Here is a 15662-nt window from a genome sequence, read left to right on the forward strand (position 1 = left end):
AAATGGAGCAAAACTTTTTCACCCCACATGGTTTTGCAAAAACTGGGGACTGCTCACCCTTGCTGGAACGTGCTAACACGGGGGGCATGTGCATCCGACTTAGCAAAGCGAGGGAGAGAACGCAGTCGTCTTTTTCCCCACAAAGGGGCATGACCATCACAGCTAGTTTAACGATTGAAAGGGGTTTATTGATGGGGATGCTGCGAAGCAAACTGTTAAGAAGCGCCCCCACAGGTGCACGCAGCTAGACAAGGTACGAAATAACCGACGCCCACCTCGCATACACCCCCCGCGAAATTAAAAATTTACCATGTGCGAGGTGACAAAGAGGCACAAAAAAATCAAAAATGTGTGGCAGCAAATATGTGTAGTGGCAGCAACACCCCAAGGAATGAGGGGCACAAACAAATTTGTACTATATATAAGGCAACACTATTCCTGCGCAAACAAAAAGGCACATATATTTTGATGAGGTGTAGGGGGAGGGAAGAAACTCCCCCAAACAAATGACTTGAATGATGCCACCAATGATGACGCCAATATGGGTGCGCGTCTTTCCAACCCACTCAGCCACAAAGTAGGAAAAATGAAAATCATGTAACTCGTTTGGTGGAAGAAAATCCCTCTACCACATGGGTTCCCTACGATATGGGCGGAGGAATTTTGGGAAGGGTCAGCAGGGGAATATTACAGAAGTCAATCGAGTCGTGTCTCCCCGCCAGATCAAAGTCGTCACTTAGGAGGAGCCTCGATTGCGTCTCCGCGGATGAGTCGATATTTAGGCCCTCAGCCACGATGCCGTATTCAGGTGTACTCTCCTTCCCATTGGCGTGCCCATACGCCCATGTCTCCAGCCTGGACTTGAGCAGCTTGGATTGCTCCTGCGTGGGTCGCACCTGGGTAAATTTCGTCTGCATAATTTTCTGCACAAAATTATGCTCCTTTTTCTGCGCATTTTTCTGCACAATTTTCTGAATGTCGTTTTGCCCACCCCTCTGTGTGGCCCTCTTTTGCTGCACCCCGCTTGTGTCCACCCTGTCGTACTTGAGGAGAATTTCCACCTCCATGTCGCTTCGTCTTCCTCGACTGCTGCAGAATGGGGAGCTCACAAGCGGCGCCCTAACCTTGGTCTTATGCTTTTTCAAAAGAACCGTTAGCGGAATGAACGTGCTGGAAACGAGCGTCTTCCTCGTCTGCCACGTCTGTCTCGTTCTCCCTTCCTGTTGTCCCGCCGGGTAGAGGCTACACCCCAGGGCTTCATCATTGGCATATGACTCTTCCGAGAGGGAGTCGCTCCAAAATGGGACATCATAGAAACATATCTGCAGAGACAAATTCTTCAAGCACATTTTCAAGAGGCCATAAGATGACTCCCCTTTCGTGTTCGCCTTGAGTACGAAGCCCGGAAGGTTCGCCGTGTTCACTGTGTTGTCTGTCTTCTCGGCACTCGTCGCGTTGGAAACTCTGCTCATTTCCGCTCGGGTTGGAAGTGCCAAAACAACTGCCGTGTTGATACCCGAATGGGGGTCATTCAAAAAGGGCCTGCTTACCGCCTGAATTTTATTTATGATATAGCCGTGTTCGGGGCTCACAAAATAGGGGAGCATATGACCCGATTGGATCCAGTCATAATTGCTCAGCACAACTTGAAACGACATTGCCATCCGTTCCTTGACTAACGTCGCCGCGTTAAATAATCTCTTCACCTTGACGTACAGTCGATAAGGAGACGGGTAAGCCTTTCCTAGATTCGTTCGGTCCATTTCCATGACCACGTCTTCATTTCTACGTTGGAGGGAATATAACTGGTTCGATCTGTGATCCCTGCGGAGGTTCCTACCTAGCACTGTAAATGAGTTGACTCCATTTGTGCATTCCTCATCAGTTGGATCCTTCACTGGAGCGACCTTCGATTCATCTCTTAATAGATTGTAATGATATATGGAGGTCCTCTTTTTACCCTTTTGCTCACGTGGAAGCAGATCGGCAGCACTTGTGCTTCTTCTGTACCTCTCTTCGGGGGACGCATCACGACTGTGGTGTTTGCTCAGGGTCGCTCTTCTTCTGTGTCCGTAATGAGGGAGAGACTCGATATCGTTTTCGACATGTCTGCACGTCTTTAGTGGATGCAGCTGCCCCTTCCGCTGTTCACACTTTGCGTCTCCTTTGTGGGGGCCCCAATGGCGCGACCGATTCTGCGAACAGTCTTGGTCTGCGCTTCCGCCGCACGGGGAACGTCCCACCTGGCCGCACAGCACCCGGTTGGAAAGCCCATGTTTAAGTTCACCTCTACGTTCACCTCTAATTGCACCTCTAACTCCACATCTGCTCGTCAATCCACTTGCGAGTCCACTCAAATAGTGCTTCCTATGCAGAGGGCACTCTTTGTTCTTCACCTGAGCACGACTACACGTGTGGGGTAGCGATATGTTCAGTTTGTGACTCTTCACTGCGCGCTTATTTTCTCTGTAAAAAATGATCATATCATTTAGGAACAACAAGAGGAAGAAACAGCTCCTGTCGTTTTGGTGGAGGTGCCACTTTTCCCAGTGGTTCAACAAACACCAGTCTCTCTGACTGAGAGGGTTTAATGCCTTCATCCTGTGCTTCCCTCGTAGAGGAGTTTCTCCTTCCCGGTGTCGCTCTGCCGAGGAGGAGGCGGTGGAAGAAGTGTCATCATCTTCTGTATCTTCCTGGGTAAAGGCAGAGAAGGGGGAGAAGGAAGACACGCAAGATGACGTTGAAGAAAACATGTTCGTCTTTTTTCCTCCCCTTTTGTTGAGTTTATGATAGAGTTCCTGAGGGGGTCCCTGATTGGCTGCTCCGACAAGGCCTTCGCGCGTTAGAAGCTTCTCTCGATTTAGAAGCCTTTCCCTCTTAACACTCCTAGTGCCTCTTCCCACTGTTACGCCTCCCCCGTTGGATGACCCACATTGCGCTTTCAACATACACTTGACGAAGTGAGACCACTCGACCACACCGAAGGAGTTGACCTCTCCGTTACACGGATGGAACTCTCGAAACAAATGAATCATCACGTTGGAAAAATGAGAGGACAATTTTCTTAAGGCTAAAATTAATAAGATATTCTCCACAGGAAAGAATAGCGACGTGTCTGCCCCCACATAATGTCGAAACAATCGGATAATGTAGTCCATGTAATTGGAGTAGACTGAATAACTCAGTGCATCCAAGAGAGTCTCAACCTTCACATATTTCTTGTAGTTTACTCTCCTCAGAACTTCGCCAAATAATTTCTCCAGAGTTGTCTTTCTCAATATGTCATTCTTTCCCTTCAGTATATTTTCATTATTTCTGTTTTTTTTTAGAAAATAAATTTTCACAAAATTGGGTATCGCAAAATGATCTCTCTTCTCGTAATTCCTTTCATCTTCTGTCCTTTTGATTTCATATTCGAATGAGACATAGCCAATGAGTCGTTTCTTTCGGAGTTCTCTTTCGTCTCTTCCGTTTTCCGCATTTCCGTTATCCAACAGTACGATCGAATTTTCCTTTTTTTCCCTTTCTATAGAGGATTTATTCCCAAGGATCGTTTCCTTCTCCCCTTTGCCATCATCTAAATGTGGCACAATTGCTAACTTTTCAGCTTCCTCCTTGGGATATGTCACCATCTCGGTTTCATTTCTCATTAGAACCCGGTCAGTAGAACCCATCCTTACATCTGAGCTGTCCAGAATCATATTCCTTTCCTTTTCCTCCTCAGAAAATGCATTCTCTCCATAAACACCATGAAACAAACTCTCCCAGCAAAATACAGCATCCGCATTTTCGTGTAAAATGTTTTTTATCTTAAAAAAGTGCTCTCCAATCGCGACATCCTCAGAAATGTGATTCAGTGAAATTAAAGCCTTCACAGTTATCTTCCCCTCCACGTATGGGCTGCTCCCCGAGTTGATAAATTCCCTATGCTTTATCTTCAAGTTGTGTATGCTTGACAGTTTGGCTGAGGAGTGGTTTCTTTTTATTTTTCTTTTTCTTTCTTTTTTTTTCTTCTCCTTCGCCTCCTCCTCCTTCAGTAGTTGCATGCTCGCTGATTGTGATTCTTCCCTGGAGGGGTGCGTCTGCTCACCGGGATTCACCGCTACGTTGTGAAGGGTTCCCGTACCTCCCTCTGCTTTGTCTCCATCAGGTGATGTACCGTTCGCTCGATTGCTCCGTCTGCGCATTGTACCGTTATCGGCATCATCTTCATCGTCCCCACCGCCCTCTTCTTCGCACCAACTTTCCAAACTTTCATCGCTACCCTTGGGGGAGGTGCCCCTCTTCTCCCAGCTGACCATTTGCGGGATGGACCTGGAGAGCAGCTCGTATGTCCCGTCGCCGTTATTTCCTCTACTGCTGCTACCGGTACTGCCACTCCCACCTGAGGTGTCCATCCTCTGATACACCTCCACGTAAACAGCTACAAACACGTCGTCCCCCCACCGGTCTGCATTTCCATTCCCGCTCAGTCTGCTAATCATTTTTCTAATCAAGCACGCTGGAAGGATTACCCAGTTAACGGTTAGGTAGACGTGACTGGTGTTGTTTTTCCATCGGTTCACCCTTCTGTCCTTATCTTTGATTTGGTACTCGTCCCTGCTGCTGTGCTTCTGGTTCGGATTCTCTCTGCAGGCGTGTCCTTCCAGTATGCCATCAACCAGGATGATCGAGTTTGGCGCAGCATAGTTGGTCTCATCCGCATCGCCCGCTTCATCCCCATAGCCACCACGTGTGACATTTCCTCCCCCCTGATCTGCCAAAAGAACCTCCCGACCATTTCTCAACCAAACGTATTCGCCGCTGCACTGGCGACTCATTTGGGTGGTCCCGTTTGTAATCCGTGGGTGCACCACAGGTGAGGCCGTCAATCCGTCTCTTCTCTGCCGGCTGTCAGTGAGAGTACAATTCGTCCTTCTGTGCATCGAGGTGGAGTTATCTTCCCCATGTGTGCAATGAGCAGTTCGATGAGCCGATTGGTCACTGCACCAATTGTTGCTTACTCCAGATTGGGTTCTTTTTATTAATTCCTTATTATTAGAATCTCTTTTTTCAGAGGCACGCATGATGGAAGAATTTAATTTTGCTAAGTCCACCTGATGGGGGCGCTGATGCGGGCTCTCTTCGGCTAGCTGTTCAACGCAGAAATTGGGACTAACCATTCTATGGCTAGTTTCAAATATGGGATCACCTGAACCCATTTTCGTCCTCTTATAATACATGTCTACATCTAAAAAGATAATGTTCTTATTATCCGCATCGGTTGGAATGAAACACAAAATCTTTTGGCTCTTCTTTTCCTCATTCCTCATGATGGAAAACATCTCCAGAATGTGCAGATCTGCTTCGGCTATGATGCTTCCTCCCCGGAGCAGTTTCAATTTGAAAATTTTTTTATTATGTTCGAAGAGCGTAATTATGTCTTTTTCCCTTACGGTCGAAAAGGTGTGCTCAAAGAGGTAATTCACGTGCAGGGAATCGCCACCTCTTCTGGTTTCTCCTCCAAGCGACATAGCACTCTCTGTGCAGATGTTATCCATCACAATTTCTTTCATGGCGAAGCAGCAGAAGTAGCTGAGTGAGATGGGAGCGCTCGGCTGACTAGGCTCGCTAGGCCCATTCTGGTGGATAGATTTATTATCCACGTTGGGCTCTCTCCCTCTCCACTTCTCGCTTTCCATTTTGCGCACAAAATTTTTCATCCCCGTAAACTCCTTTATTATAATCCTAAATCGATGTGCATAGAACTCCTTGCGGTGAAAAATCGGCATGAGTATCTTCTTCCACTTCCCTTTTATGTTCTTTTTGAACATCTTCACGAGTTGGTCTTTCCAAAGGGAGTGCCTCACGGGGGGGTCCTCTCGGTTGTCTTCTAATGTGTCACGGGGAGTGGCCTCACGGGGAGTGACGTCCCCCTCCGGATGGCTGCGCCACACAGGCTTCTCATTCCTCGCCACGTCCTCTACTCCGTTTTGAAAATTCTCTTTCTTTTTCTTCACATTGGATTCCTTGTCAGACGCTTCATGCACCTCTGCCACCCTGAGAGGGGGTTCTCCCTCCCCATTGCTATCATCCTCCACGCCGGGTAGACGAAATTCTGCGAGGAACGCCTCACAGGATTCCCTGGTCACATATTCATCCTTCATGTGCATGCGATTTACCCACTCGTAGGAAAAGTTGTACACAAATCTGTAGTTCGAAAAGGAGACTGCACCTTTCTCCGTGTCGAAAAAATGAACAAATTGATGCACATGAATTGGTGAGGAATGATTCTCTCCGAATAAGAAGTCTAATCTATCTCTGAGGAGAAATAAATTTAAATGAACCCCATTTAGAAACTCTTCTTTTTTCAAAACAAAGTCATCCGGTATGATAGAGTCTAACTTGTTCTCTTCCATGTTGAGCAGCAGATGACATGCATTTTTCATTTCTTTCTTTACGATATCTTTTTTCCCTGCTCGTTTGATTCCATAATACATTTGCTCATGTGTGAGGTTGCTTTTCGATTTCAAATTGGCTAGCTTGATGAAGAAAAAAAATAAAATTCTTCCCATGGTTAGGCTGTTAAAACGGAAGTGGTAGAAGTATGTCCTAGGTAGCGCTTTAATTTTTGCTAAATTTGTGTACACCGCTTGATGACTGCCATGGTGAATCTTCTTTTTTTGTTCTTCCTCCTTTGCGTTTTCCTTCCTTGGGATTGCCTTTCGGAGCGGTTCTTTCTTAGAGGGGGCCGTCCCCGAGTGGACCCGCCTTCTGATGGGGCAAGACGACAACTGGTGGTCACTTGTGGGCATCTTTTCCGTGTAGCTGTCTTTTTTGTGAAAATTATTTCTTGATACAGATTTTTCCACATCCTTTTCTCTGTTACGGTTGTCTTCGAATGGGTATTCCTCCCCCCCTCCATGCCGCTCCACCTCCTTCCGTGCCGCCCTCCTCGCCAGGCGCAACAAATTCGGCAGGTTGATGTACGCCTTCAAGATGTAGGGGCCCGGCTTCCCCGCCTCGTGCAGCTCAAACTTCTTAGAATCGTAAATGACGCAGAATTTGTTGAGCGGCTGGAAAAAGTCGTACAACTCAGCCCAGGAAAGAAACAAACCATGCAGGGACAAAATGTTCTTGAGCTTATCACATGACATCAAATGGTGTTTATCCATTGGTTCAAAATTGGTATGCACAATGCGCTGATGATGTTTGCAAAAAAATACATTTTCATTTTTAAAAAAAAATCTGAACAGCTTTCCCTTTAACTCCGCATTATAGTATTCACCTTGCCTGTATAGGTCATTTAAAAAACTTTTCGTTGAAAAAAAATTGTGGCAGGAATTTCTCAAGTGGAGAGATGTCATGTCTACTACGAAGGAGTACTTCTTCACAAATAATGCCATGTCTTCTTCAGAAAAAATATGATTAAAATTTTTTGAGAGGACATAAATGAAGGAGTCTTTTTTATCGATATGTGCGAACAATCGGTTGATGTTTAGTCCTGTCAAAATGCACTCATTAAATAATGCCCTCACGTACACGTTGGTCATGTGCGTCGTGAAGATTCTGTCCTGTGTGATGTACTTATTGTGGAGTAGGCTCCTCCGATTGATCCCGCGTACATCGGACAGAAGCAGCTTGTTGAAGGCAATCACATACTTGACATTCTTTACGTACAGTTCGTTCCATTCATCAGAATCACGATCAGTTCTGTTCCTCCCCAGGGGGATAGGACTCTTCCTTGGACAATCCCTCTTCCTTCCTGTAGGAAGATCTGCCCAAAGGGAAGAACGGCCACTCCCCTTGGGCCTCATCAAATCCCACACCGTATTATAGCAATCGTTGAAAAGGGTGACTCCATTGGGGAGTCTCATAATGTAATTATTCACCTCTAGACAGCTCCACAGATTTAAAAGGAACTCACTGATTCTGATGTCCAGCGCTTCAAATATGCTATACATTTTGTTCCACTCTTTGGAGTCAAAACTGCCTGACCTGGTCATAATATTTTCCACGCGATGCAAAAAAGTTATCCTCGAATTTTTCTCCTCATAATTAACAGAAAACCGTTTCGTGAGATAAGCAGCATGCCCATCTTTATAAATGTGCACAATTTTTTTTAGCAGATCGCAAAGTAGAAGGAGATATGGATACACCACCCCCTTGTACTCTTGGCTCGTAAATTTCTTCTCCTCACAGCATATGCGCACTTCCTTATATAGAAATGGGGAGTGATTAGGTCTGTCTTTCTCCCTTTTCTTTGCACCATTAGGCGGTACGTACGTGTGTTTATTCTCCCCCTTTGGCGGGGTACATCCTGGCGCACTTCTCTCCCCCCTCTGAGAGTACTGATCCTTCAATTTCCCCCGATAGAAGATCCACTCCTGCTCGTGAAAGGACAAATCCACCGATTCGTTGTTCGCCACTTTGCAACAGAAAACAAACAGGTAAAAGAACTCCCGGATGTGCCCCACCACGTGTTTATTCCTTTTGAGAAACTGCACAAGTGGTGTCTCCCCCGACTCTGTGCTCCCCGTTCGTCTCCCCAAACCTGCATCATAGCTACCGCTTCTGTTCCAATTGGCGTTAAAACTCACGGCACTCTGGGTTATTGCGCTACGACTCCGTCCCAGGCAGGGCCCCAGCGGGGAGTGAGAAACCTCGGTCATTCCCTTCCCCAGGTTCTCCACGGCCAGGCGCAAATTGGCTAGATTCTTTTTGAAATTCTTCGAAAATAGGTGAGTCTTTCCCTTCAGTAAAGTTTGAAGTGAGGAGGCCGACTTCGTTATGGTGGGTCCACCCGAGGGGCGCATCCCTCCTCCACTTGGGTTAACCCCTTCACTGTGTCCCTTCCGAATTGCCTCTTTACCACTGCGATGGTCCCCATTTATGACCACTATCAGCCTTAGAAGGTCCTCCCTAAAGGAGTCATCATCGATACGCTCGCACTGACTCACACATTTGTCTTTGCAAATTTGCCAGAAATCGTAAAACGTATAAGTATCATTCGCGTAATCATCCACATTTACAGAGTTCATTTCGCACCTGAACATGTTCATAAAAAAGTAGTGCTTTATTAGTTCTTCTCCTCTTAAGGTGCCATTCTCAGAAAGGTAAAAAAATAAACTGTACAGGGGGAGGGTTGCCAACATGTCGGTCCCCCACGATGTTGGATCCGAGACAGTGTTCTCTATGGAAGTGGCCCACTCTTCCCGCACAATTACTAATCTGCTTCTCTGGGGAATATGGCTCACTCTGTTTGGGGTCTCCACTTGGTTTGTCTTCTTAAAAATGGCTAGCTCTTTCCTCCTTTGTTTGACGCTGTCCAAGAGGGCCCTCGCATGGTACTCAGCGCCCTGCTCCGCCTGTACCTCGGCGAGCACCTCCGTGTGTACCTTCGCGTGCGCCTCCCCCCGGTGGAACTCAAAGTGGGCTCTGTTCCAGTTCAGCCAATAAGCCTCCATGCAGTCGTAAAAAATTAGCTTGTTGTTTACGCTGGTGAAGGAGGTCAAGTCGTAGGTTAACAAATTAGAAAACAAGAGGCGAAGATAATTTCTGGAGAAATCTAAATTGAGATTCTCAACGGTTGCGTAAAAATCGCTGTATGTGAAAATATTCTTTTTGGAGAAAGCCTGTATCCCTATGTCCTTCTCTTTTAGGAGAGAGAAAAAATCTTCCAGTGTGCTACCTGAAAATATGTTTCCTCCGATTTGTTCGTTAAGGTAGTGCCTTTCCATAATCTTCTTTATGTTATGTTGGTGATTGATGGCGGTGAAGTCTTGCAGCAGGGAGGTGTTCTCATGTTGGCGTTCCTCCAAATGATTTCCCCCCCACACTGTTGCTTCCACCCCGTTTGCAGCAACGCCGTCATCGTTATCTCCTCCCCTGTTTACAATTACCTCTCTTGCGTACCAGTTCAGTACCTTCAGGGCAATCTCATAAGATGTGTAAAGACCCAACAGATCAAACAGCATCAGCAAATCCATTTTATCATTTTGTTCATTCCGATCCTTTCCCCTTCTTCTCCCAAAGTACCGAAACAGACACTCCGAAATGTATTCCACAGTTATAAGCCCACTCACAATTTTGCCATGTAGAATGATGACTATATATTTGAAACTGTTCCTTATGTCTTTCCTTGGTCTACTGGTATTTTTTCTCTCATCTGTGGCATTGCAAAAAGACGTTGTCTTTGTTACGCTCATGTGTTTTTGCCTCTTTACATTTGAGAGTGCATCATTGGATGTTTTTCTTGCCATCGTGTGATCACCTGTTTGGTCCTTCCGTCCCCGGTCATTTAAACCGCTTACCAAGCTGCGATTATTTTGCGTCTCTGTTATGATAGTAGGAGACTCCCCCCACGGTTCCTTCGCACCATCATAATTTTGTGCATCCGTTTGGGCCTCCCCCCTGGGGGTATTCTCCTCCTGCACAGGGGAGCCCCCCTCAATAATTTCACTGCTCTTATCGGGGTCCCCCGTGAGGAGTGCTTCATCCTTGTCACTGCTCTTCAGCATGAAGAGAGCCACTTGCCCTCCCTCATCGCCGCGCTCAGATTTGGGGTCCGCTTCGTTGTCCGCTTCCTGGCCAGACGTATCGCCTGTCTGATCGGGCACCCCACCTTCCGCTTGGGCCCCTCCACGGGGGGAAGACACGACCATTCCGTTAGAGATCCTTCCGTCTGTGCTGCCCTCCATGCCGTCACAAAGGGGGAATCGCTTTGCTTCCACTTCCCTAGGTTCGTCCCCTGGGGAGGTCTCGGTGGGGTCACTGCGCTGGCTTCGCCCAACAGGCGCGTTTCCTTGTAGACCCCCCCCCGAGGCGTGCTGTTGCACGTACATATGGTAGAGGGCCAAGAAAAAGCTCAAATTAAGGGACTCGATGCCCTTGATAACGTTCACGAGGACGCGCCCATCCGTCCGCGAATAGTTGCACTGTGTCTGCAACAGGTATTTCACCAGGAAAAATAAATCCTGGTTGGAGAAATCCCTATTGTTGAACCTAGTCAGCATAAATCTGACAGAGTGTAAAAACAGGAGAGAGGTGCAAGAACATACATTTTCTTCCTCTTTTAAGAAACGTCCTAAATTTTCATCGGCAGTACCCTGATCAATGGATGAACTCCTCAGTGCCTCGGAAGAAAAGTACCTTTTGATCCTCGCTGAGTAATAGTTTTTTGTCTGCAGATTCATTTTTCCTAGTTCATTTTCTAGGAACTCTATTGTGACCTGGTTCTCGTAAAAGGATCCAAAAAGTCTCAACAAAATGTCGTAACCATACACAGTATTTTTCAATTCCTCGACTCCTCTTTTTATGATCAGGGCGGAGAAGGCTGAGAAATAAATTTCTTTCCTTTCCTTGTCAAAGAACAGTAAGCACAACTCATCGAATACAGTGGAGTCCACAAAAACGATGCCGACCTCTTGAAAAAAAATGAAAAATTCTTCTTTGCTTATGTACCTATCGTCGTCAATGTATAGGTTGTCCAAATATTCACACACATCATTAAGAAGCATTTTTTTTCTATTTCGAATGAATAATTTGTTTGTTAATTTTTCCCACTTGGTAAAAATCTTGTCAATATATTCTTCAAAGTGTGTTTTCAAAATATATCTCTCATCCTTTTTGGTTGTGTTTTTTTTCATGTCTGCTATCATCAGGTGGACTGTGTCTTCCTTCATTCCTCGTAGAAGCAGTTCTTCTTTGATGAATTCGATTGGAAGGTAGATCGCTGGGTCTTTTTTCCTCTTCGCTGCTTTCTCCCTCTTCCTTCGCCGCGACACCCTTTTTTGCGTCCGCTCCTCCGGGACATCCTCATCATTGTTGATGCTATTTACACTCCCGCCGCTGTCCTCAACGTGATCCTCGCTTCTCTGATCATCGCCTCTCTCATCATCGCTTCCCTGATCATCACCTTTCTCATCATCGCTTCCCTGATCATCACCTTTCTCATCATCGCTTGTTTGGTCCCTCCCCGCTGCACTCTTGCGGGCCCTCTCCATAACGCTGGCGATCAGAGCACTACTACGCACGTCCTTCTGCAACACTTCCCTCTGTAACTCATACACGTAGTACTCACTGTTCTGCAGGCTCTCCGAGTCATATATAAAATATTGCTCATTGATGGACATCGAAGACTTTTCTTCCCCCGGTGGGTCGCTATCCGACGGGGCGAACCTCTTCCCCAAGGACTGCTCTCCTCCCGATAGAGAAAAGACAGAACTCGTTAGTGATTCATCGGTGCGATCATCCCTATTCGATAGGGAATGTTTCCCCTCATTGGCATAACTTTCGATGTATTTCTCACAAAACTGTCGCACATTTTCTTGTCTGTTCTTCTGTCCTCTCACCAGAATGACCCAGAACATAAAGTTCATATTTTCGTAAAACTGATGGGTCATCTCGAAGTGTTTCTCCAAACAGATCACTTGTTCTTTTTGGATAATATCCTCCAAGGGGATGTTTACTATTCCAACGCAGTCTCTACTCTCCTCTTGGTCGTCATAGTGCCAACCCTGGCGACCCCTCCTTCTTTTGTCCTTCCCAGTGGAGTCCCTCCACACCTCTAGTATCACCTCCCGCAGTTCACTCACCCTCCTCTTTGAGTGTACAAAAAAGTCAAATGTTTTTTCCTCCTCCAGCGTGAAACTTCTATAGTCATACTTTTCCTCTTTGGTGAACCTTACACATATGGACATGTTATCAAAGCGCCTCTTCGACAGGTTCAGCATTTTGTGCACGTAGATGTACAACACATCGTTCGCATCACGATTCGTGCAATGTGCGACCGTTTGGGAGGATGCTCCAACTTGGCCCGTCTGCTCCTCGTCAGTGAATACCCCCTGGGGGGATCTCCCCTGTGGGTTTTCCCCTTGTGTGTATCCCCCTTGTGCGCTTTCCCCTTGTGTGTATCCTGCTTTTGCGCTTTCCCCTTGTGTGTTTTCCCCCCCTGAGCAGTAGCTACGGTTACTCTCGCAACTTTGGATAATCTGCTCCTGCGGGACGACATGGCCAATTTGGTCACAAATTTCGTCATAATGACTTCGACCCTCTCGTGGTTGAACCCTTTCTCGTCGTGAGGGCTCCGTCAAGGAACGCCCCTCGGACGTTTTCCCCTTTCTGAGGAGATGATAATTATCTTCCCCTTTTGACAGGTACAGCATGGCAAGCTGCAGGTAGACCATGACAAGTGGGCGCTTCACCAAGTGGGAGGAACTCCCCCATGGGAGACACAATTCTCTCAGTGGTGCTTCCACATCGATTTTGCATATAAAAGGGACTTCGCCATACGCCAGAATTTCGTACCAGTCAGGAACAACGAATGGTCGATTTAGCGACTTGACGATGGTAACATTCTTCCGCTGCAGAGTATGCAATTTGGATGAGCTCATTTTTTTCTTTTTTTTTTTTTTCCTTCCTCGCTGTTCACACTCACTGGCGCATAGTAAAATGGCTACCTTTTCGACGCTCTCAAAAAGTTGTCTTTCTACCTTATAATGTATATCTTCCCCAAACTCGATAAAGTTCTCATTCACATGTCTGCTTTTTAGGCAAAAATTATCGTACTTGATGGAGGCGTCCTGTCTATAGGTCTTTCCTTCATTCCTCCCTTTTTTGTGATTTACATAATTACCGCTTCTCTTACCATTGGTATCCTTTTTTTCCCCCTTCATAGCGATCCTTTCTAAATTGGACAAATCCAGCTGTTCATCCTTTGACCGCATCCTACATGTACTCAGATCATTTAGGCTAGCACTCCCTCCACGTTGTTCTTCCCCCATTCCGTCAGACTGCCCCTCATACGAAATGGGAACACAAATGGATAGACAGAATTTGTCAAAAAATTGGAGCTTCTTTTTAAATGTTTCCTCAATTTTTAATCTGGACAATCGGATTACAACTTCTACGAGCTCATCATCCCTTTTTTCACCTCGTGAATGGCTCCTTATCACTATGGGGTGGTTCGCAGATCCTTCTGCGTCCTTTCCCCTTTGCGGCCACGAGCCATCAAGGAGGGTCTCCCCGCTGTTACCCTCTCGGATAAGCTCTCCTGTGAAGTATTGGGAATCTATCCGACTTATTCGCATACCGTTTCTGGCGTTCCTATATTGTCTGGTGTCCTTACCTTGGCTGGCTTCCCTACCTTGGCTGGCTTCCCCACATTGGCTTCCCTCACTGCCCAGTGGTACTCCATCACTCACGTCGAACTCACCACTGGAGGGGGACGCCAAATCTCCGACCGAACGGATTGAATAAAGAAAGTCTTTCGTCTTATCCACTCCATTCGCTTCTGCATGGACGTTACAATCGGGGCTGCTCAATTTTGTGGCATCGTCTCCACTGTTCAGCTTGTTAGGCCCACCCCCGCTATGCTTACCCCCGTTAGTCTCACTATCCAACGCCACAGTGAAGGAGTCACCTAGAGGCTCCCCCTGCGCCCCCTTGGAACTCAGAGAGCTACGGAAGTCGCTGCTCATCAGAAGCTGCTCAATAATGCCTCCTCCCTTAGTGCAGTCATTTTTGTCTTCTTCATTTGGAGTGTGCCAAATCGTTGCCTCCTCCCTTAAGGCCAATTTCGAATGAGAATTATTATCGCCCGTTCCGCTTCCTTCCGCATGCAACGAACCCTTTGCACTAATTTTTACGACTGCTCCATCGCTAAAAGATAGCTGTCTTATTTTCTTTACCTCGCTAAGTAGCATGGTACTCGTCTGATAATCCTTAACATCTGAGAGAGTCAATCTTTGACGCTCTATTTTTTGCTTCAGTTGGAGTAGGTTCATCCTGGAAGGGAATCCCGCATATGGATCTCCTTTTTGGGGAGGCTCCTCATGTTTACTAATTGGGTCCCTCTCATTCTCTGGGGGAACCGACACAGCTGCTGCTCCTTCGTCTGTTGTTTCCTTTTCTGTGATCTTTGCGTTCTCCTCCAGATGTGTGCTGGTGTGAGGATTTGGGTTGTCCACTCCTCCGATATTGTCGTCCCAATTAGACATCCGTCGAGGTTCTTTTTCCTCCTCCTCCTCTTCCATCGATTCTGTCACATCCTGTACCTTATCCACACCCTCCAGTGTGGCGCCTAACTGTGATGATTCCCTAGGGGTACTTAGAAGGCCCGGCATGAATCTTATGTGTTCACTAATAAGCTTGTTAACAATTTTGTATTCTTTGAGCTCATTTTTTATCAGAGTCCTGTTCCTTTCTTGGAGTGCTTTAATTTCTTCGAGGGTCTTCTTGCTTTTGTCCCTGCCCGCGGCCAACACGTTGAAGAGCGTGCTGTCCACGGAGGAGCCCACGCTTGTGCACACATCGTCACTCATTTTGTTTCAGTGCAGTTGTAGGGGTAGTTAATTCGGGGCGTGCCGCGCCGGCATGGAGGTGTGTCCCCATGTAGGTATGTAAATAACTACGTAGGCAAGTACGTGCCTGCCAATTAGGCCTCCCCGCCGAGGATAAAAAAAAAAAAAAAAAAAAAAAAAAGGAGCCAGCTAAGCTAAGCGGTGACGTGGTGAAGCGCACAATATGCCGACAACCCCTCCGTACCCATACATACAAATGTCTGTACGGTCAAATGGGTATTAAAAAAAAAGGAGACTAAAGCAGGTGTAGCTAAATGTAGAAGGACAGAAAGTGAAGAAACAAACAGGGGAACATATTTAAGCGAGTTGTATGAAAAAAGA

At 46.6% G+C, this 15662-nt stretch overlaps 1 protein-coding gene across 1 annotated transcript; it reads right to left on the reverse strand.

Annotated features, from left to right (window-relative positions):
- Positions 1-641: 641 nt before the first annotated feature.
- Positions 642-15302, reverse strand: C922_01190 (hypothetical protein; the record flags this gene model as incomplete). Its single annotated transcript, XM_008816798.1, has 2 exons — positions 642-9108; positions 9148-15302. 2 exons carry the CDS (start codon positions 15300-15302, stop codon positions 642-644), a joined length of 14622 nt encoding a protein of 4873 aa, XP_008815020.1.
- Between the last annotated feature and the right edge of the window lie 360 nt (positions 15303-15662).

The sequence above is a fragment of the Plasmodium inui genome, assembly GCF_000524495.1.
Source record: "Plasmodium inui San Antonio 1 unplaced genomic scaffold supercont1.4, whole genome shotgun sequence".
In the NCBI taxonomy this organism is placed as follows: Eukaryota; Apicomplexa; class Aconoidasida; order Haemosporida; family Plasmodiidae; genus Plasmodium; species Plasmodium inui.